Raw genomic sequence first — 23,026 nt, forward strand, 5'->3', positions numbered from 1 at the left:
AGAGTTAGATATCAAGCTTTCACAAAAACTAAATAGTATTAAACTTTCTGTTTCAGACGTTCGGTCTGCAAAAGGCATCCAATCTGGGTTCTCTTTTTCCCCTGAAGCTAATAAAAACGGAATCTGCCCTGAAGAGGAAAACAGCGGCATCGATAAACACCCCAAAACAAAAAGAATATAGTTTGCCTAACCAGTAACCTCCCCAGACCGAACATATAGATTTAGACATTTGCCTATAATCTATCACTGCCCTATTTAATCGCTAATCAGATCTAAACTAAGGAAGCAAAGATACTATAGCTAATTCTTGCTTTGTCTAGAGAAAATGAAGATTTAGACTGAGGAATGACCAAATGAGTACTTCCCTAATTATGGTGAAAATGAAGATGAAAGTGAGTGGGAAGAGAGATCACGGTATCTCAAGTCCTCTGGTCTTCAATGGAACTGCAGTCGGTCGGCGTAGGAGGGTCGGGGGCTCCTCTTTGTGACTTTGTCTTGATTGGATGGCCGACAACCAGTGACTAGCGAACAGAGATAATGGACAAACTTTAAGGAAGATTGACAAAAGACCAACCGGTAGATGACGAAGAGGGACTAGCAGAAATAAGAGGAATTGAGGACGAGGAGAGGTGGAGAACGGTGAAGGAGGAGAACCCTAGCCCTAGAAAGTGATAAGAAATCTGTATTTGGGAGTTCGAAGTTGAAGGAATAGACAGAATAAAAGAAGTAGCGAACTAGGTCGGTTTTTTTTCTTTTTCTAGAGTAGGTAAACTCATACATGATGAGTATGAATGCATCCAATAAAATCAAAAAATAAAATGCTCCGAAGTGCTCGAGGTACCTCACCGTCCCCAACCTACAGAGTACCCCCGAAATGACTGGCTGCATAAGCAGCTACCCAATTCGCGGCCCTATTGGCTTCTCGGAAGACATCCTTGGCTTGGAAGGCTCTTCCCTCCCTCGCCATAGCCCAGATGTCACGGAGTAGTGGCTGGGTTGGGTTTGGGCTTGCATTGGGGCTCTAAATCTGGCCTTATTGAAGCTCGGGTTTAGGCCCGGGCTAATGATGTATTCGAGCCCGGCCCGAAAAATAAATGGGCTATGTAATTAAACTTGAATTTGGCTTGAAATTTTTCGTGCCGGCCTGAGCCATCTAAAGGCTTACTCTTTTCTATTTTTTTTCTTTTTAATTTTAGTTGCCGGTCGAATGGGTCGGGTCGTGGGCTCTAATTACATGGGCTGGGCTTGGTTAGCCTGCAAGAATTGAGCGGCCCAGGCGGGATAGTATAGTAGGTAATTTGGGCTGATAGCCTTGACGGCACTGGTCGTCTTCTTCTCGAGAAAGCAATAGATTCTAGACACTTTTGCATATATGCCCTTCAGAGACTTTTTATTTGCTTATCAAAGATTTGTCAAAAACATCCTACTTTGTGTTCACTTTGGCAGATTCAGACAACTTTCATGCCTCTAATGGTATGGTTTTTGGAATTTTCAAACGCTTTTATCCTGTCTCATGGACACCATGCATATTTATCACCTCATAAATATGTTCATTAAATATTTTAAAAAATAAAATATTGTGAAAAAAATGTAAATATTGAGCTTCACTTAATTCATCCATTACCTAAAAGGGAGAAGAAATAGATATTAGGAATTTACTTACGAGTATCAAATGGGATTATATCAATCAATTCTTCCTCAATGTGATTATAATCTTCATTCTTTTTCTTGAATCCATTAATCAGGCTCCGCCTGCTGCTAAGCCGATCATGGATTTCCACATCATGACTTGTGAACCGAGCGCTGGCAGGCGATCTTTAGCATTTTTCTTCCAAAGAAATTCGCTGCCATTGTGTGCGAAGTGATAGTAATATTAAGTCCCTATTTGGATGCAAGCTCAAGTTATCAACTTGTCCTGCCGACAGGAAGAGAGAATCTAGGTGCACAATATTACTCAGCAAAGCTGCTGGACACCTACTGCTCCAACCGGAATCAGTATGGTGTAAGGTTAACTATTCTGAGCATGGAATGCCGTACCGGCCGGTACGGGCCGGTACGTACCGGTCCGGCCGTGGACCGGTACCGGAACGGATAAAAAACCGGTATTTCCCGGTTTTTTATCCGAACCGGCCGGTACGGGTGCGTACCGGCCGGTTCGGCGCCCGTACCGGCCGGTTCGGCGCCCGTACCGGCCGGTTCGGCGCCCGTACCGGCCGGTACCGGCCTCGTACCGGTGCGAACCAGCCGGTTCGCACCAGTATGATTTTTTTTTTATTTTTTTAGAACCACAGCGCCGCGCGCTGTGGTTTTTGAAACCACCGAGTACCGGCCGGTACAGGACCGGTACCGGCCGGTACGGACCGGACCGGACCGGTACCGTACCGGTCCGGCCGGCCACCGGTACGCCGACCGGTACCGGTACGGCGGACCTTGATTCTGAGCATTGATTCAAATGGTGAATGAAATGCATAGAGAGTTGGTAGACAGTCTTCTGCTATCTGGAAAGCTACAACAGAAAGTGTTTAGGTCATCAAACACAATTTTAGATGGATGCTGGTAGATGCAGAAATCTATCCATGGCTTTCCACGGCTCCACTGAATAATAAGCTTCCCATTGTGATTGATGTTGATAGCTGCAGATCTGGCATGAAAGTTTCTGATTTTGTATCCAATGAACCTCGGTGGAACAACTCGGGCTCTTGGTTATATTTTCGCATCTGAGATGGTACAGAATAATATATCATAAATGCCAATATCGATAGGTCGTTACAGTGCCAAACTTTGCTGGGGATTCAATTGGCTATCTGAAGACTGAAGTGAAGCCAAAAGATGTTTATAAATGGGTTTCCACGCAATGAACTAACAGCATGGATAATTATTCTCGAGCTTTCAGCTGGATGGGGAAATCCAAGGTAGCGACTCGCGCAATGTTCCTCTGGTGGATGGATTGGCAATTTGGAATAGATTAACAGAATGCAAGTCCCTTCTTGCTCCAAGAGGATCAGAAATTTTGTTGTGACCTTTGATCGTGAGTTGGATATTACAAACTTGAAAGGACTCTGCACTTACCCAACCACTTGGTCACTGATGCTGATAAATCTATCATCATGTATATGGGTTGGATGCTGTCTAATGGAAGGGAATTCAAGTGTCTTTCTATCTGAAAATTCACTGTCCTTCCTTCCATAGCGAAGATGGCACTCCGGCTAGCGCTCGAAGGCTACCATTTCTTCAATCGATAACCCCGGCACGAAACACTGGTGATCCTCTGGAACCCCTCAACTGCGACTTAGATTTCCTCACCTCTTTGCGTCAGTGCGACCAACTTTTGACGAAAAAAGATGGAAGTGCTGGTACTGGATTCATTATAAGAGATTATAGTGCAAGGGTGCTGTTAGCCGGTTCTAGGAAGCTTGGTCCATGGTTCAGCCCCTGAAGCAGAACTCAGTATGTGGAAGAGTAACAATGCAGCTACTGGGATCTAAAGGCTACCAATCTTTCGATGCGAGGTGTTTCAAAGTCGATGGTGATCACAGTTTTCACGGTCTCTTCTGCTGCATATTAAATGAATTGCCAAGGCTGTTCACCGATTCCATGTTGGTCATAATCTCCAAAGGAGTAGGCCAACCAGCTGATCCATTGGCTTCATCTCATTCTAAGTTTGCTTATACCATGGGAGAGAAGGTGGTGCATCTGCATGCCTTGTACTCTCTTTGTTTTTTTTTTTCCCCTCATCAAAACGACTTTCCATTCATAGAGCTCTAATGTGAGTACAATCAGCCAAATCTCATGAAAGTAAGCAGTACAGATACTGTGGAATACTGGCTAAGCTTGTCCAAAGAACCTTTCCGGAGTACCAGACGACATAGTCAGCTGCACTATTCGCCTTCCGATACATATGAGCTATTCGGAAGGAGGTCAACTTCCTCACCAATGTGCGGGTGTTCCGTATCAATGGATGGCCATCCCATACCTGTCCGCTCTCCGGATCCAGTCAATCACAATGAATGAATCACCCTCAAGAAATAAGCTGTCAGCCCCCAACACTCGTCTTGCATACATAATACCGTCCCATGCTGTCCGGAGTTCCGCCCCCACTACTGTTAGACCAGGTGTGCTCCTCCTTCCGGCTGCAATAAATCTGCCCCCATGATCCCTGATCACAAAACCCATGCCTCCAGAAGTGTCATCCCCCGCCATGCCGCCATTGGAATTCACCTTAAGATAACCAGAATGTGGGGGTACCCAAGAGAAATAGATGAACCTGGACGCTGAGACAGCGGAGCAGGTACCCCAGATATCCCTGACTCTCCCAATGAGGACAACGTGGCCAAACTAGTAACCTCTGCCACATACTGCATGGCTTGGTCTATCACGACCTGTGAAGACGACCTTATGCCCTCAAACAATCAGTCGTTGCTGTCAACCAGATATAATAAGCCAAGTAACCACCACGATCCCCATCTCTGCAGTACTCGGCCTCCGGAGGGAATCTCTCAGATACTAAAGCAGGTCCTCCACCGAATCCACTCCAAATGGACTGGCACCTGTGAACATCTCCAGATCTGCATGGCTGTAGGGCACCGAAAGAGAGCGTGATTGATAGTCTCCTCAATCTCCGAGCATACCTCACACATCGTGGTCATCCACATCCCTCGTCTAGCAAGCATATTCTTGGTAGGTAGGCAACCCCAAGCCACCTTCCAAAGAAAAACCACCACCCGAGGATGCACTCTCATCCTCCAAACCAATCCTCCGTCAATCCGCCCGTCTAGCTTCCTACTAGTCCATGCAAGCAGGTCTCTGGTACGCACTCTTGTCCGTCCCAACGGCATCCAAAATAGTCTGTCAAGCTCTGTCCATGAGGGGATCGGTAAGGCCAAAATCCTCTATCAACTATCCCCCAAAAGCCTCCCGGATCCATCCCTCATTCTATCTTCCCTCACCTAGAACTTCATGCTGCAAGTTGTCCTTATTTAAGGACATTGAGAGGCTTGCCTCCCTTCCATGAAAGATCAAAAGCTTTTAGATCCTGTTTAGCACTGTTATATTTTTTGTATTTTTTATATAAATTAGTCAAATATTATATCAAAATTGATGCTGGAAAAAGTTTTTGCAGAAACTTATGATTGCTCAGTTGCACTCTTTTCCGAACACAATAAATCTTTGCTTCCAAAAGCTTCAAAGATTTTACAACTTAATTTAAAAGAAACAGTTGATTACAGGAAATTTCCAAAAAATGTTTGATTATTATATTAAGGATTGGTTTACATGCAAGGAACACTGTGATAAGTTATTCTGTTTGGAAAATCTAGTCTCTTTATTTGTTTGTTTCTATAGACAATTAGAAATTTACAGAGCTTATTTCAGATTTTCGAAAAACTTCCCTTTTCATGAAAGAATAAAGTTTTGAGGATTTTCTGTATATTTTTCATTTGCTCTGAAAATTTTAGAGAGGATGAACAAATTTTCATCCAAACAAAATCAAGCTTTTCCACTAAAATTTTCCCTTTTGATTTTCATTTCTTATCCATGTTGAATAAGAATGTGCCATGATAACATGTGATCTCTTATCGCCATCAAGCTCCTAGCGTTTAAAACTAAATATCCCTCACGTTTCAAAATCATCTGAACGTCAACCCCCCACCCCAAATAAAAAGCCCAAAAAAAAAGGCAAAATGCGGAGCATCCGAACACCGACTCAAGGGACCATCAGATGCCTAACACCATGCATGCAAAGAGAGGAAGAATTGGCGAGGAAATGGTCACAATAACTTGAAAAGACAGGATAATAGAGATTTAATCGACCCCATGATAATTTCAATGTTTTTGGGATGTAAAAGAGAGTTTATCTGACACCTGATCACCACTATATTAAGACCACCAAATTGTTAATTTCACAAAAAAAAAAAATCAGACTATTTTACATTTCATGGTGACCCCACTTGGAAGCAACTTTCGCAAATTGATATCTAATTTACTGTAATAAGTATATGATTTTGATTTGTCTTTCTGATCACTCCAGAACTTTGCACCGTGGGATATTACGGAGCTGAAGAATGGAACGTTTGAATCTCCTGGACAGATGCAAACTGCAGGGGCACCAAAGTGTCCAATCCATATGCTTCATGAGCAGGTACACAGTAAGTATAATGCAAGAAAGGTACACATCAAGTAAATTATCTGTTGCATATTAAAAGGAGTTCCTACTTGATGGTAAGAGTACTGAAACATGAACATTTTGTAACTAGTGACAAATCCAACTTGCCTTCTTCCACTTTATTGGCCGACACCTATTTGATTTGTTTGGTGAGGGGGGTAAACCCACAAATCGTAACTAAAAGCTAATATATTCCAGTAAAACATGCAATAGGATCGGCAAAGTGAATACCAGTTTGCAGTTATAAAACATAAGTTAAACGGGTCATATGATACCTAGAGTTGAACAAGAATTTAGAAACTCCAAGTTAGCTGACACGATTGTAGATGAAATATGTTCTGACAGCAAAATTCTGCCAACCTGTAACAAAAACTTTGTATAGATCTTTGTTCAAAGGTCAGGCATGCCGATTCCAGCTTTCGCATCATATGTTTTCTCCAATACGAGGTCAATTGGTGTATCCTTGGGACCAGCTGCACATGCATTGGCAAAATAAGATATCTCTATAGTTGACCAAACAAATCAAGCAACAGCTTATAATACAACCCATTTACAAATAAGTTTGGTAGATTTCAAGAAGAAGGGAGAGGGGGGGGGGGGGGGGGGGGGTAAAAATACATATGCAACCTTACAAAGGGGACCCAGAAAAAAATATAGAGAGAGAAAGAGTTAGGGTTTAAGACAGTCTGAAATTATAGTTCTTTTAGATATTCACAGAATGTAAGCCTTTGTTTTAGGATCGGTAAAAAGGCCAAAGAATTTCTAAGGTTACTAGAAATATTAAAAGGAATAGGTTTTGTTTTATCAAAAACAGATCGATGTCCTGGCAAGAAACTGAAAGATTAGCTGGAACTCTAACGGGGGGCACTCATTGTCTTCACAATCCTTACTAATAATGAGTCTCGATCGTATAGTTCTGATTAGAGGTGATCACGGGCCTTCTGGCCCGCCCAGCCCGGCCCGAAATTTTTCGGGCTTGGGCATTGAAAAAGGGCCCATTGGTCGGGCCTGGGCAGGAAAAGCGGCCCGACCAAAAAAATCGGGCCGGGCCTGGACACTTTTAAAAATGGTCCGGTTCGGCCCGGCTATAAAATCCTGTTATAATATATTAAAATTTTTTTTAAGAAACCCTACCCCTTTCCCTTCCCTTCCCTTCCCTCGCTGAGAGCCGCCGCTGCACCCCCCCAACCCCCCCCCCCCCCCCCCCCCCCCCCCCGTCCCTCGCTGAGAGCCACCGCCGCCCCCGCCCCCCCTTTTCCCTCGCTGAGAGCCTGATAGCCGCTCCCTGTAGCCGCCGGTTTCCCTGTAGCCGTCGCCTCCTCTCGTGTCGTCGCCTCTTCAACGACCAACCGGCGGCTCTTCGCGTCCTTCTCCCCCAGACGGCAACCTCCGCGGCTCCGGTCACCGACTCACAGTCACCGGTAAGAGTTTTCTCCTCCTCCTCTTCGAGCTCGATCCCGGTAGATTTTGCCCAAGCCCGGAGAGAGAGAAAGAGAGAGAGAGAGAGGTGGGGGGGGGAGCGAGAGAGAGAGGAACTCGGAAGCAAATTCCGGATTCCGGAGCTTCGAGCCAGGATGGGGGGAGAGAGAGAGAGAGAGAGGTGGGGGGGGGAGAGGGAGGTGGCTACGAGTCTTCCCCCTTGATGGAAGGGAGCTTGGAGAGAAATTTGGGAAGTTGGGGACAGTGGTTTTGTTTTGGGTGGAGACGGGAGACAGAGAAAGAGGGAGGAGGGATTTGGTTGGCTTGAGCAATGTGATCTTTCATCCCTTCTCTTTTTTGGTTTTGGTCTTGGTTTTCCTTCCCTCACATTGCTCCAGTTCCAGCTGGGCCAGCAGGAAGAAAGATCGGGGGATTGGAGATGGACTTCTTGGAGGGTGGAGATTCTTTGAATTTTCTCCTCTCAGTTTCTTCTTCCCTGATAATATGGTTCGGTCATTTAGATATTCTACTAATAACTCTAACAATTGCTAATGTTTCAATTTTGTGTTTGTAGGTTTTGAGAGTTAGAAGATGCAAGGATGTTCTTCTACAGTTTTCTATTATGGAAGTGGCTTCAAAAAATTATGAACTTTTGAATGCACAAAGATGCATGTTTGTTATAATGTTAATGGGACAATGTAATTTGTATTTTGTCTAAATATGTAATTGTCTAAGTTTGCAGTTTTTATTGTTGGGTTGTAATTTTCAGCTGGACAACAGTGTTTCATACATTTTATTTTCTTTCTATTGGCTTGAAGCTGCAAATTTTTTCTTTTTTAATATTTGTAGATATATCCAAATTCCAAAGTTTGAAACCACCACCAACACTATCTATTTAATTTGGAATCCTTAACATTAACTAATTAACCAATTTAGAGAGCCCAATAAGCTGTTGGGCCATTTTTGCCCATTTCTAGATTCCAAACAAAAAAAAAAAAAATCGGGCCTGTCGGGTCGGGCCTGTCTGGTCGGGCCTGGGACCAGATTTATAAGGTTGGGTCGGGCCTGGACAAAAATTTAAGCCCGACAGTCGGGCCGGGCCGGGTCTGGGCATAGCCATCGGGCCTAATTTCTGCTGTAGAGCCCGGCCCGAGCCCGGCCCGACCCGGGGTTTGATCAGCTCTAGTTCTGATGGCCTACTGTTCCCAGCTTCCAGGGTTTGAATCCAAGCTCAGGGAAGAAGTTTCCCAACCATTCTCTACATCCTAAATTTACTTCGATGTCTAGCAACTAGGAAGCAACTAGTACACTTAAAACTAAACACAATCTTTCTTTATGGAATAGGAATATTAGAAATGGAAGGCAGGAGCTTTACAAAGGTCAAGAAGTTCATATTACAATTTGCTAGCTCTTAGAACAACAGTTTCTAACTGTCAATAACACGTCCCTAGGTAAAAGCCTTAAATAATGTGTTTAATAGTGAACAAAGAACCTGGTATCTCAGAAGTGTTAAGGTGTTAAGAACCTGTTTGTTAAAAGTCCTGGAACATGCATCTTATTCTTGGTAAAAGTTAATGCTAGCAAGCCTAAAAAGCAAATTATTTGTAAACTACTCATCAAGATACATCATGCATAAGGTATTAGTTTTAATGAAGAACGATCAAATTAACTACTGCTACAAAGCTTTTTGGTCTTATTATCGTCAATACATGTCTTCCTCGCAACAATAGTCATAACAATCATGGATACCTTTACTTTGGAATGTTTTTAATAGGCAACTTTTCTAGTTAGAGTCTCAGCATATTGGTGGACGATCTCTAGATATACCAAACCTATGTTCATTTATTAGATTATCAAGTATGCATTATGTCATTTTGTGGTTCTCAAAAAGCTTAAGGTTTTAAGAAACATGTTAGAGAATAATAATAAATGATAGAAAATAATAATAAATGCATAGATGCTATAAAAGTTCAGATTAATCCTTCTTGGATTGTTTAGGTACTGATACCGCAATATCTGTATCCAAAATGATATTTATATATTTTCCAACAAATATATGCATAATTTAGGCTGAAAAGAAGAACCTTGACTCTCTCTCTCTCTCTCTCTCTCTCTCTCTCTCTGTGCGTGCATCTTCTTGGATTGTTTAGGTACTGATACGGCAATATCTGTATCCAAAATGATATTTATATATTTTCCAACAAATATATGCATAATTTAGGCTGAAAAGAAGAACCTTGACTCTCTCTCTCTCTCTCTCTCTGTGTGCGTGCATGTGTGTGTCTCACGGTAGTTGCTTATTTTGCTCTAACCATTTGGAGACTTGAGCAACATAAAGACAATTATGGATGAATTGTCACCCCTTCAATTGAACCAATTTCACTATACGAAAGATTTTGATAGGATTTGTACCAAATGGATCCAATTCCAACTAAATTTGAGGAGGACATATATAGCACCTGATGAATATAAACTATCCACTGCCAATGATACAACTTACATTAGGTATATCAAATGCATCCAATGATTTAATTTCTTTAACTATTACTTTGTAGTTCCTCATTTCCTATGTTTTTTGACTCTTTGACAACCCATGCAAGGCAATTCAAACTTTTTATTCTGATAACTTTCTATGTCACATCAATCCTATTTGTAACTGTCCATGGTAAAGTCTGAAACATAATTTCCAACCTTCCTATTACAGATCTTTTATTTAATTAAAAAAACATTTGTTTAAATTTTTCCTTCATTTCCTTATGATTTTGTCCTTCCAATTTTTCCTCCTCCATGATTTTTTTTGGTAGAATCCTCCTATATAATTTAAATTTTTTATTCTTAATCCTTTTTCTGAATTATTTCTATATTTATTCAAAATTTAAGGCTCTAACGTAGTATTCGAGATGAAACAAAATGTTCTGGTGTTGAAATATATTTATGTATGGTTAGTGTTGCAACCGAAGCAGATACCAAAGCTGTCATTTGCATCTAGATTAAACATATGTTAAAAAAGCTTTTATAAGTAATTAAAAACATCAAATAAAACTATTACAACCTGGGCATTCTTCTCATCATCAAAAGGAGTTGTGTTTGAGATAAGATTAGAGGATTCTCACTGTCATTGCACGAATACAGACCATGTTAAATAAATAAGTGCAACAACCATTTTCATCCTACCATTGTGAAGAGATGACTTACCAAGTGATTTCATAAGCCATGTCAAGAAATAACTAGTCCAATTGAAATTGAAGAAGCCCTACTTGTTATCATCAACCCCTATCAAGTATTAATGCCACAACTTGTTATCATCATGCAAGAGCCTATTGACTTTGGCCGTCTGGGGGTGAATCTTAAACAATTTCCAAATATACCACCGGATTCGGATCAAATGCAAACATTTATAGTGAGAATAATCTATATCTCCCATTTTTATTTACTGTTTTCTTCATTGCCTTCATACATAGTCTTGCAAAGTTTTAGTGACTTTGTTGAGATAGAAACTTGGAAGCGAGGTCCGCCGTACCGGTACCGGTCGGCGTACCGGTGGTGGCCCGAACCGGTCGCGTACCGGTCCGCACCGGATCCCGTATAATAAACTATCGGTACCGGATTCCATGTTGATCCGGTACCGGTCCCAGACCGGACCGGTACATACAGGTCTGTATCGGTACGGGCCGGTACGGCAGACCATGCTTGGAAGAGTTGATAAATAAATAATTCTTCAATGTTGGTGAATGGAAGAATGACCCTCCTTTCTCAAGACCTACGTCCTAGAGATAATTCACATAGCCTAATCAGCAATCCTTTCATGTTCTAACCATAAAAATGCAAGTCCAAAGGCGTAGCCTACAAGGTACCTTTGGTTTCCGAACTGCCACCTCCATTTCCATCTTATGCTGCATACTACCTCTTGCATTATGAGTTTTTTCTTCCTGAATTCTGTCCAAACATTTCAACCTGCTCTTCCTAAGTATCATCTGATTAACCCTCCAAGAAATACAAAACTTGGAAAATGATTGCAAACAAATGGTTGGTGGATGACACTATCATAGGCATAACTAAGCGGCAAGCCTTCTCTACAACAATAAAACTACTCTTCAAAGATAAATAGGGCCAAGAGGTAGTTCATCCATGAAGTAGAAAAAGTTATTCAATTAAAATGCAAATCTAGATCATAGGTTTACTACTTTATCACATTGTATCATTTGATTAGAATGGCTAAGAACTAGCAATATTCCAATCAAGAGATACGCAGTGTCAACTATGTGACATAAAACAGATTGTGCATGCACAAATATGCTCTCTATTGAACTTTTTAAGACAGCAAAACCAGCTACGTAGCAAGAAAAACTACAATTCAGACATCTAAGAGAACAAGTGATGAGTACAGAATGGACTAGTTCAGAAGAACTGCAAGAAAAAACCGATGCTAGTGCTTCAACAAACAGATAGACATAAAGTTGCAGGGAAAAGAAAAACATACGTTCAGTAGGTCTTGGTTTTCTCCTTTGTTTTAAGATCTCTGGACGAGGAATTATGGCTCCAGATGCTTGTTGCCCTCTCGAGACTCTTACCTTCATTCCATCTTCCAGATACTTGTATCCAATCTTACAAGGTCTCCTGCATGAGCATATTACAGTAAACAATTTACTTCTGCTTCAATTAAATGAAGACAAAAGGGGAAATTGCCTTTATTAGGTATTTTCCTGTGACTAAAAGGCAATCAACAAAATCCATCTGCATCATACCCAGTAACTGGGTCAAGAACTTGAACATTTGAGACATGAAGAGGAGCTTCAATTGAAAAGATCCCACCCTCATGTCCTTGTCCTTGCTTGATGTGTTTCTTCACCTGCAAACACGGATCCTTGTTATCACACTTATTACGCCTAAAATCACATAATTTACAATGTTGAAGACTGAGATAACAGACTAAGTCTATAAATTACGGAATTCATGGTAGTTTAATCTCAACACCAACACTAACTAAACTATGATTTTAAAAACAGTGAACAGGACAATAAAAAAGATAACAAATTCAGAAAAAAAGTGCAGAAATGCAAGACACTGCAGATATGACAATGAGAACTAATCCAAGGGATATTAGAAACATCTTGATAGCAAGGCAGGATTTAACAAGTAACAGAAAAGTTTGATATAATTCTTAAAATTTTGCTAAGAGCTTCTAATCTATTCATGGAGTAATTAATATTCAGAAAAAATGTTAATCAACAAAACCTCCAATAAAATAGAGAAGAAACTGACAACTTGGATAACATTTCTATTATTCAATAAATTTCCCACCAGGATCTGTATCATATCAACAGAATCCAAAAAATGGCCATTTAAGTCCATGATATTTCATAGGAGAATGAGGGTTATCTCCATTAATGGGAGTCTTGGACCAAAAGAATGTCCCTGATCCAATGCCAAGAATTAACCATAATAAGATAAAAATCAGAAAAGGGCGGCAATGTCCCAATTATTCTGACTCAATCACATTATGGAGCAAAAGTCCAGAATTCGCATAAGTAACATTACCACTGATACAAAGCATTTAGCAATTCCTTCTCAATATTGTAAATTCAAGAATGCTGATGGGGTCTCATTAAACAAAAATGAGATCAACAAAACTCTATAAAAAACTTGATTCTCACTAAAAAAATAAAGGGAAAGAAACAAAAAAATTGACAAACATCTGGAACTAGTAAATGGGACAAACCAGATTCTTTCCCTCAATGATGACTCGATTCTGGGATCGGATAACGCGTTTGATGGCACCTGTCTCACCCTTATCTTTCCCTCTTATGATCATTACCTACAAAAAAGAAACCATCATTTCAAGGGGAAAAAAAACATATTGAAAGGGAGGGGAGGGGGGTGGAGGGAGAGGGAGAAAGAGAGATCAATAGGTTATACATTATCTCCTCTGAGGATCTTCCAGCGTTGGATTATCTTCTCAGCTGCCTTCCACCCCATCTCTCTCTTTCCCTCTTAGTTCTTTGCACACTTCTTCCTCTCCGGAGGTCTGGATTCAAGTTATGTTCCTTTTTCATTATTTGAGAGTTCGGCATTTATAACACATAAGAAAATAAATAACATTAAATGAACCATTTGCAATTTTAACCTTTTCATTAGAATTTTTCTGTCATCTCTAGTGAAAATAATTGTTCCAAATCCTACTTCCAGTACATGTTATTTCTGCTACAACCTCTACATAAGCATCATATGCTATTTTAAAATTATCTATCATAATAGTAACCCAAAACATAAAAGCACTCTTTTTTTCTGTTTTTGGCAATAGTATCTTTTTCCCACGCATGTACTAGTGTAACAATGGACTTATTATGAGAATTGCAAATGGGATAACTTTTTCCAATCAGTTTGTGCATTGATGTCTAACTTAATGGGAGAAGATCTAAAAAATTAGAGAAGGAGAATCGAGGACGAGGAGAGCTGGAGAACGGTGAAGGAGGAGAACCCTAGCCCTAGGAAGCGATCGGGAATCCGTACGTGGGAGTTCGGAATCGGGGGAATAGACCGAATAAGAGAGGTAGCGAATAGCGATGCCGATTAGCGAACCCAACCGTCGCCTCTCAATTAGCACAGATCCAAGAACCAATGCCAAAACCCTAACACCGATAAACCACCCAGAGAAACCCAGAGTAGTAAAAATAGAAAAAAGAAAAAAATACTTCAAGATCAGTGCGAGAAAGGAACACCCAGAGGAAAGATGGTCTGGTACCAATCAGCTATCTCCAGCCGTAGTGGACGGGAAGGGGCGGCCTGACTCGGCACAGCAGGGCGAGCCACTCAACTCACAGCACTCCAACCGCCAGGCACCGAACTTGAGACCGCCACAGATCACCGGAGAAACGGAGAGGAAGGGAAGGAGAGGGAGAGAAGAGAGGAAGAGGAAGCCGCCGGACCGAAAGAAGGCGGCGATGGCAGCGACGGGGACGGTGGGAGGAAACCATAAAATAATAGAATGTCAGGATATTGGGGACCCGTTAAGAGATGAGCCCAGCAAATGAATCCGATATCCTTATCGGGTAAAGTTGTTACCGACCAGGCCCCACGGCCAGGCCGGACCCGATACCAGTACGGCGACTGGCCTCCCAAATCCCAACCCCTCCCAATTTCGGAGCCGAGAGAGAACTCAGAGATGAGGTAAGACGAGAGAGGACGGAGATAGAGCGAGGAAGGGTGGAAGAGGAGGCGAAAGGAGAGGGAGAATGGGGAGAAGAGGAGAGAAGAGAAGGGGGGGTGGGGGGTGGGGGGTGGGGTTGGAATCATGGGTTGGGCCCATTCGCTGGACAAACACAGCAGAGCGGGGGGGAATAGAGTGATGCACCTGGACAAACATTTTTCTTTTTCTAATAGACTTCACCTGGACACTAGGATATATATAAGAGTTTATACCTCAATGATACACCTGGACATAATTAGCTGTTTCTATCTACACGAAGTTATGGAGACGTAGCCCACGATCTTTGGTGAGAGATGCAAAGTGCCAAGTCCATGCAAGATTACTTTTATCTGAGAACATCTCTATGTACAAAGCATGCGTTAACTCAACTATACTCATGGTTCTTAACAGTTAAAACATCTGCTCAGAGGCCTAGATGCAAAGATCCATAACATAATAGATCGGTACTCATACTTGGGAAGATGTTACACTGCTCATACAACAAGAGTGGTGATAGAATTCCTACGTGAAATCAATAACAGGCTGAACAAATAGTGAGGAAGAGAACATCTTCCTTTCATAGTTGGAGAATAATTCTGACCTTTTGCTCAGCCCCCTTCTAGTTCTGTATAACACAACATCAAGAACAATTCATTCCTGCATCTCTGAATGTCAGAGGATGAAACTGCGCTTTAGTCCTTTCTCAGTTGCAAAGCATATAGGCTCCAATTTGACCAAAGATCTGAATGATCTCATCTAAAATGGTGGCAAAATGTCTTAACATTATCATCACGACACAGCATTGTCATTACCACTCAATTCATCGTTTTGTTCAAATTTGAATCATTTCCAGTTTCAGTATAATCTAGCTTCATCTTCAAGGGGAATGCATCAGCTGGAAGCATGTGCAACGAGTTGCAGAAATGACTGGTAACCTGGTGAATATCTTTTGGCCCTCTCTTCAATCTCAGAAAACACTTTCTGTTGTGAAAAAAGAATAAGAGAGGGAAAACTTAAAGATATATGTAGAAGGCAAAGGAAAAGAAGCCATGATGCAATATCACATCAAGTAAAAACAAAATGGGTAAATATTAAAGGGGCATTACCTCTTTGTTTCAAAGACAATCCAGGCTCACTCTCAAGATCTGCAATGCTGTTAGTCATCACATCATTAAAAAAAAACATTTAGAGGTCTATTACAGGTTAATATGGCACTATATAATTTGCAAGGAATTACTTTGTGTTTACGATCTTCATTTGCAACCAAAGTTGGTATACGTAATATTTGTTCAGAATGATTACTTTTACTATTATTCCAATTGATTATTTGGGGCAGGGGTTCGATTCTCGATGGCGTTGGCCCTTGAGGGGTAGGGTGGGTATAGGGCATAAGGTGGGGATGAGCCTCTCCTAATCTCAGAGAGATTAGGAGAGAGAGAGAGAGAGAGAGAGAGAGAGAGAGAGATTATTTGTGATGTTCCATAAAGTGTGAGCATATACAATATCCCACAATTCTCAAAAAGATAATATGGTCACCTGGGATTTCATTTTATGCTCACCAAAGGGAAATTTTGTCAGGAAGAGTTGACTTCACAAGGAGAACTTTCACCTTCTCATCAATTTTTACTACAGACATGGGAATGAATTATGTTTGAGATATGCAGTAACCCACTGCAATAGAAATTTCAAAAAGAATTAGATATTCATCAACAAGGGCAATTACAATGCATGACTGCTTGCCAGTTTCTGAAACAATTAAAAGCATCACATTATTCTTCTCATCTGAATTTGAGGAAAAAATGATTCACTTAAAGTCGAGTGGGTGGCCAAGGATGTGGCTGCCCGTTTGAAGAAAACAGGGGAGGTGGTGGCGGTTACCCTCGCCGAAGACTACTTTGCGCTACGGTTCCGGTCGTCGGAAGTCCGGAACCGTGCCCTGTTGGAGGGGCCTTGGGTGGTGGCGGGGCAACTCTTAGCTATGGAGCCGTGGACTCCGGATTTCCTACCTAGGGAAACCCCAGTAAAGACCGTGGTGGTCTGGCTCCGGCTACCTGGGCTTCCCCCAGAGTATTGGTCGACCTCGACTATTCTTGATATCGCAGCCAAGGCAGGATAGCCTATGGCCGTGGATGGAGTCATAGAGGGGCGATGAGCCATGGGCTTCGCTCGTGTTAAGGTAGCGATTGACGCCTCCGAACCCCTCCTCCTAGAAATCCAAATACTCGGAAGGACGAAGGCTCTCTGGCAGCCTTTTGTCTTCGAGAGTATCTCGGATCTCTACGTTCGGTGTGGAAGAATCAGGCATCTCGAGCTTGCGTGCCGGTTCGGGGCTCTGGCACCGACCGGAGTGAGTTCACCAGGGGAGGAGGTTACCGGACCGATCTACGGCCCGTGGTTGGTGACATCCCGCGCCCGGTAGCTGCGGGAGAAAGGACCGCCGCAGCTGGGGAAGGTGACCGAGCCCTCAGCTGGGTCGCCCCCTTTTCGGCCCTCCTCGCCAGTTGCTTCGCCTAGCCCTTCGGTGTCCCCGCCGGACTTAGAGGGCTGGCAAAAGCCTACCAAGGTGGCTCGTCGCCACTCCCCGTCGGTGGTGGTGGGGGCCCTGGCCTCCGGCGGGCAAGATAAAGGCTTCTAAGTTGACACGGCTGGCGACGCGCTCGTGGGACGTGTTGACTCGGTGCCCGCGCTGGGTATGACCGGGCCGCCGGAGATTCGGGCCGGTCAGTCGGATTAGGCCGGGCCGAGCGCTGGGTCGGTGGGCCAGCCCGCAGACCAGTCCAAGAAGCGGTCTAGAAACTCTGGGCTGCTCTGGATGTGGGCCAATCCCTGGGCCGGGGTCGGGCGGGCCACAGGGGTGGCTCGGCCATGCCAGTGACTCGTGGGGCACGTGTGCCCCGCGTGGTTCGCGCGGTGAACCGCGCGACGGGTTCCCAGGCCCGTCGTGCGTTGGTCAGCGCGTGGCCCAAATTGGCTGGGCCACACGCGAAGTATTCTGGGAAGGCCCCTGTGGGCGGGGGCCTTCCACTGTTCACGGCCCAATTGGGCCCTATGAGGCCAGCCATCAGGCCTGATCTGCTGGCCGAGTCTGTGGGGCCCAGTGCTTGTGGTTTCCAGTTTAGGGCCCAGGCCCCGGGGGTGGATCCGCCGTCCGAGATCCTTACTACTCTAGGCCCTCTAGAGGTAGATGTGGGGCAAGAGGATGGTGCCTTAGGTGGGCCCGATCTGGGCGATGCGACTAGGACTCGTGAGGGCCCAGTCTGCGTAGACTGCCCTATGAGTGACTCTCTGGTGGGGTGGGACACGCCTGCACTTGTGAAGCCGGGGGTAGGTGACTGAGTGGTTATGAGGGGGCTGCTAGCAGGGCCGTGGATCACTCGACGGTCGTACAACGGGTGAAGGCGGCAGTGTTGCGAGTCGTTCGGGGCTAGTGTGGATGAGGGTCAGCGGGACGATCCTTATCACGAGGTGGTGATGGATCCTGCAGCCCAAAGGGTTGATGTGCCTGTGGCCGACCTCTCGGACTTTTCCCCATGAGGATTCTTGCGTGGAATTGTAGAGGGCGGCAAAGCCGGCTTTCATGTCATCCTTTAGGAGGTTGGTTCAGATCCATAGTCCAAAGATCTGCCTACTATATGAAACACGACTATCTGGTAGAGGACTCTGTCGTGTATTACGGCGGTTTGAGGTTGACTGGGAGTCATATGTAGTAGAATCCCAGGAGTTGTCCGGGGGCATTGTGGCTCTGTGGAAGCAGGGTGTGGCAACAGTTGACATATTCCATAACTGCTCCCAACAGGTCCTTATGATTATCTTAGAACCTAATGCAGCACCGTGGGTCTTGAGCGGAGTGTATGCTAGTACTGACCATCGGATCAGGAGGATTTTGTGGGATGAGCTCACCCACTTAATCGCTCGGGGTCTTCCGACTGCGATGGTGGGTGATTTCAATTGCATCTTGGAGGGGAGTGAGAATCGAGGTAGGGCTTTCACTGACACTGTGGATAGGAGGGAGTTCCGCGATTTTCTCTCGCGTAACAGCCTAGTAGATCTGGGTTTCTTCGGTCCGCAGTTCACTTGGTGTAATAACTAGTTCGGACGAGCCAGGATGTGGGAGCGGCTTGATAGGGCTGTTGCTTCTACTGACTGGCTCATCAGATTTCCCTCCCACAGGGTTAGTCATCTACCCCGGATTGCTTCGGATCACTGTCCTTTGCTGATTTTGACGGCATCAGGTTCTAGTCACCAGTGCCCCTTCCGCTTCGAGAAGGTTTGGCTGTCTTTCCCTCAATCCTAGGACATTGTCCGAGAAGCTTGGAGTTTGCCAGTTCGCGGTGACGCCATGCAGAGGGTTTCACGCAAATTGGAGTTGACTAAGCGACGGCTACGTCGTTGGAACCGTGAGGTAGTGGGCGATATCTTTAGGATGTTGGAGGATGTGGAGGCCACGATTGCTAACCTCCAAAGAAGAGAAGATCAGGTGGGCGCGCTCCCCGAGGCCGACATGGTGGGCCTCCGGGGACTCGCCACTCACCACTCGATCCTGCATCAACATGAGATCTTCTGGAGACAAAAATTCAGAATTCAGTGGGTCAGAGAGGGTGATCGGAACACTAGTTTCTTTCACTGATCTACGGTTATCAAAAGGCAGAGGAATATGATTCGATCCTTGCGGGATGAGCGGAGCCACCGGGTGGAGGGTGATTCGACGATCAGCCATATCCTAATCGATTTTCTTCGCTCTCGCTGGACGGAGGATAGTGGGTCTGACGCCGCCGGCCAGCTCCCAAGGGCTGATTCTCAAATTGGTGCTGCTGAGAATGCACTGTTGGTTCGACCGGTGACGGAGGGGGAGGTGCGAGAGGCGATCTGGGCACTGGGTGAGGATAGGGCGCCTAGTCCAGATGGCTTCCCACCTTTCTTCTTCCGGAGATACTGGGGTATTGTCCTACTCGATTTCTTTCGCTCTCGTTGGACGGAGGATAGTGGGTTTGACGCCGCCGGCCAGCTCCCGAGGGCTGATTCTCAAATTGGTGCTGCTGAAAATGCACTGTTGGTTCGACCGGTGATGGAGGGGGAGGTGCGAGAGGCGATCTGGGCACTGGGTGAGGATAGGGCTCCTGGTTCAGATGGCTTCCCACCTTTCTTCTTTCGAAGATACTGGGGTATTGTTCGGATTGCGGTGGTGGAAGCGGTCTTGTGTTTTTTCAGTCGGGCAGGGATGCCTGACGACTGGAAGGCCACATTTGTTACGCTAATACCAAAGCATCAGGACGCGGCTGAGCCGAGCCACTTTAGGCTGATCAGTTTGTGCACAACTTTATACAAAGTTATGGCAAGAATACTGATGGATCGTATGAAGCCCTTCCTCTCCGGCATTATCTGTCAGGAGTAAGGTGCTTTTGTGGGAGATAGGAGTATTTCCGATAATGTCATGGTGGCCCAAGAGATGATGTGGAATCTTTGACGGACCTCAAAGCGGCGAAGCCTAATAGCTGTCAAGCTGGATATGGAACGAGCTTATGATAGAATCAGGTGGAGTTTTCTTAGGCTAGCTTTGGAGAGTCTGGGTTTCCATAAGACCTGGATTGGTTGGGTTCTGGGGTGTGTCCGGAAACCGAGGTTTTCTATCTTGGTTAACGGTTCTCTGTCCCCATTTTTCAGATCTACTATGGGGCTTCGACAGGGATTCTCGTTATCCCTATACCTGTTCATCATTTGTTTTGATGTCTTGTCACGGTCATTGCGGGCTGCGTGCGCCGCCGGAGAGCTGGAGGCTTACGTTCCAGCTCCAGGGGCCCAGCCGATATCACATTTACTTTTTGCCGATGACTGTCTCCTCCTGACTCGAGCTCGCGTAGCGGATGCTCAGGCTATCAGGAGGGTTTTGGCCACCTACTGCATTGTATCCGGTCAGAGAGTGAATACTCAGAAATTCGCCATCTCCTTCAGCCCGAGTATGTCATCCGAGGTTCGATGGAGGATTCGGAGGATTATGGAGATGTCTGAGGAGGACGGAACCTGGACCTATCTAGGTGTTCCGATCTCAGGTAGGAGATTGCGAGTATCCGAGTGTACCGGGCTGGTGCAACGGGTCCAGAGCAGGCTAGAGGGTTGGCGGGCAGCGTCTCTATCTATGATGGGTAGAGTAACGCTGATTAGATCTGTATTGGGTTCTATGCCCATCTATCTCATGGCAAACATGGTGGTGCCAAGGTCAGTTCTACTGAAGATCGAGCGATTTCTTCGGAGCTTCTTATGGGGCTCGCACGGAGGGGGCCGTGGGGTGTACCTGGTGGCATGGGAGAGTATCTGCCTTCCTCTCAGTGAGGGTGGTTTAGGGGTGTTGTCTCTCCTGGAGAGACGAGAGCTGCTCCTCGCCCGGCATGCTACCCGCTTCATCTTGGAGCCGCAGGGGTTTTGGAGCCGGATCATGACTGTCTATTATGGGGGGCATGCCCGGAGGGCTGGGCTCAAGGAGGGCAGAAATGTTCCTTTCTGTGGCATGAGATAGCGAGGTACTTGCCTATGGTGTCGGGTCACACCCAATGGCTGATAGGCGACGAGCGTAGCATCGATATGGCCGGGGACCCATGGGTCGATGGCCTCCCTATGCGCCTTTGGCCGACTACAGTTAGTGTCGAGGCTGGGGTCTACATGTCTGTGATTTTATGACCCCCGAGGAGGCCGATTGGGATGAGATTCGAATGGCCCATTTCTTTAGGGAGCAGCTGGCGGAGCGGGTCCGATCCTTCTTGTGGAGTGATTGATTATACCCCTATTTGATTTTGATGAGCTCAAAGCATTTGAGTATATTTCATGTTGTACTAATGAATTCAATCCAGTGTTTCAGGCAAATATATGTGAATTTATGTTTAAGTGCCTCGAGATTTGGCTCAAAGTAATTTGGCTAAGTGTTGGACTCAATTTGAATCAAAGTCTGAAGCTCGAGTCGACTCTGGAAGATTACGAATCGACTCCAAGTGTTTCAGAGATTCTGGCACAAGCTCGAATCGACTCTGGTACACTACGAGTCGACTCGACTGAGAACAGACAGAAGGATAGAAAGATGAATTTCAGACCCAATCACCGAGTCGACTCCAACAGGTTTCGAGTCGACTCCGATGCTTGCCGAGTCGACTCCCGACGGTTCCAAGTCGACTCCAAGGAGTAACAGACAGAAAGACAGAGCGATGAGTTTTAGACCCTGTTACCGAGTCGACTCTAGAAAGATGCGAGTCGACTCCGACGTTTGACGAGTCGACTCCTAATTATGCCCGAGTCGACTCTCAGAAGAAAGCAGACTGAGAGGCAGAGAACCATTTTCAGAGACCCTGTGAACGAGTCGACTCCAAGTGCTCCAGAATCGACTCCCAAGTCAGCCGAGTCGACTCCAACAAAGTGCGAGTCGACTCCGAGGCAGTTCAGATCAACAGACAGAGGATCGACTTTTCGGACTCTGAGAGCCGAGTCGACTCCAAGAGAACCCGAGTCGACTCGAGAGAGAAAAGCAGAAAAATGGATTTCTGGAACCTTGAGAACGAGCCGTCTCCAAAAGTGCCGAGTCATCTCCAGATATTGATGAGTCGACTCCAGGTTTAGTCCGAGTCGACTCCAAGTTTAGTCCGAGTCGACTCCAGGACGGGACAACACTTTAATTCAAATCCTGAACAGTGAGCGAGTCGTCTCCAGTGAAGCATGAGTCGACTCCAACAACAGCCGAGTCGACTCCGACCCCAACGGATACATTGTCAGGATGTGCAGACTGTACAGAACAGCTACAAATCAGTGTCTAACGACTATTTTTCGTAGGGAACAATTTAAATAGCCAGAGTAAATAGTAGTAGAGTGAGATTGAGCTATTCCATTGTCCGCATTAAAGCTTTTCAACTACCAAGATCCTCTAGAGAGAAAATACAAGCAAAAGAAGGAAGAAGTGCATTCAACTCAACCCGACAAGAGCTTCCTTCGCAATCAAGGCTCTACTACTGTCATTCAATCTTCTGTGCATTCAAGAGAAGACTCTGAAATTGAGAAGCCCCTACTTCCCCTTCTGAAATCTGTTTGAGGGCTTCTAACCTTTCTCTATTAATATTGTTCACATTTGCTTTTTAGAAGCTTTCCTTGTGACTTTCCCAAACTGTTTTTTCTTACTTGATTCAATCAGGGGATTGAATCAAGGGTTGTAAGGTTTGTTGGTGAGCCAAAGGAAAAACCAACGGTGTAAGGTTGTGGTTGGTGAACCAGAAAAAACCAACTGGGTT

At 44.8% G+C, this 23,026-nt stretch overlaps 1 protein-coding gene and 1 long non-coding RNA gene across 6 annotated transcripts in view; one reads left to right on the forward strand and one right to left on the reverse strand.

Annotated features, from left to right (window-relative positions):
* Positions 1–5,775: 5,775 nt before the first annotated feature.
* Positions 5,776–23,026, reverse strand: part of LOC120110418 (uncharacterized) — a 66,229-nt gene continuing 48,978 nt past the window's right edge. Inside the window, exons 4-11 of one of the 5 annotated variants that reach the window (XM_088711189.2) lie at positions 15,872–15,918; positions 15,578–15,746; positions 15,367–15,430; positions 13,496–13,604; positions 13,299–13,394; positions 12,325–12,428; positions 12,060–12,196; positions 6,171–6,633 (exon numbers count right to left, since the gene is read on the reverse strand). In XM_088711189.2, coding sequence (XP_088567315.1) covers positions 6,551–6,633; positions 12,060–12,196; positions 12,325–12,428; positions 13,299–13,394; positions 13,496–13,555 — 480 coding nt within the window. In that variant the 5' untranslated portion in view covers positions 13,556–13,604; positions 15,367–15,430; positions 15,578–15,746; positions 15,872–15,918 and the 3' untranslated portion in view covers positions 6,171–6,550. Of the gene's footprint in view, positions 6,125–6,170; positions 6,634–12,059; positions 12,197–12,324; positions 12,429–13,298; positions 13,395–13,495; positions 13,605–14,321; positions 14,764–15,366; positions 15,747–15,871; positions 15,919–23,026 lie in introns of those variants that run through there. The other 4 variants (XR_015973385.2, XM_088711177.2, XM_088711185.2 and 1 more) reach the window with 4 other exon arrangements.
* On the forward strand, positions 7,624–8,396 carry LOC113462322 (uncharacterized). Its single transcript, XR_003384476.4, has 2 exons — positions 7,624–8,086; positions 8,154–8,396. It is a non-coding gene; the product is annotated as an uncharacterized LOC113462322 (long non-coding RNA).

The sequence above is a fragment of the Phoenix dactylifera genome, chromosome 1 (assembly GCF_051530095.1).
Source record: "Phoenix dactylifera cultivar Ajwa chromosome 1, Ajwa_hap1_PhDact_Kaust_v1.1, whole genome shotgun sequence".
NCBI lineage: Eukaryota > Viridiplantae > Streptophyta > Magnoliopsida > Arecales > Arecaceae > Phoenix > Phoenix dactylifera.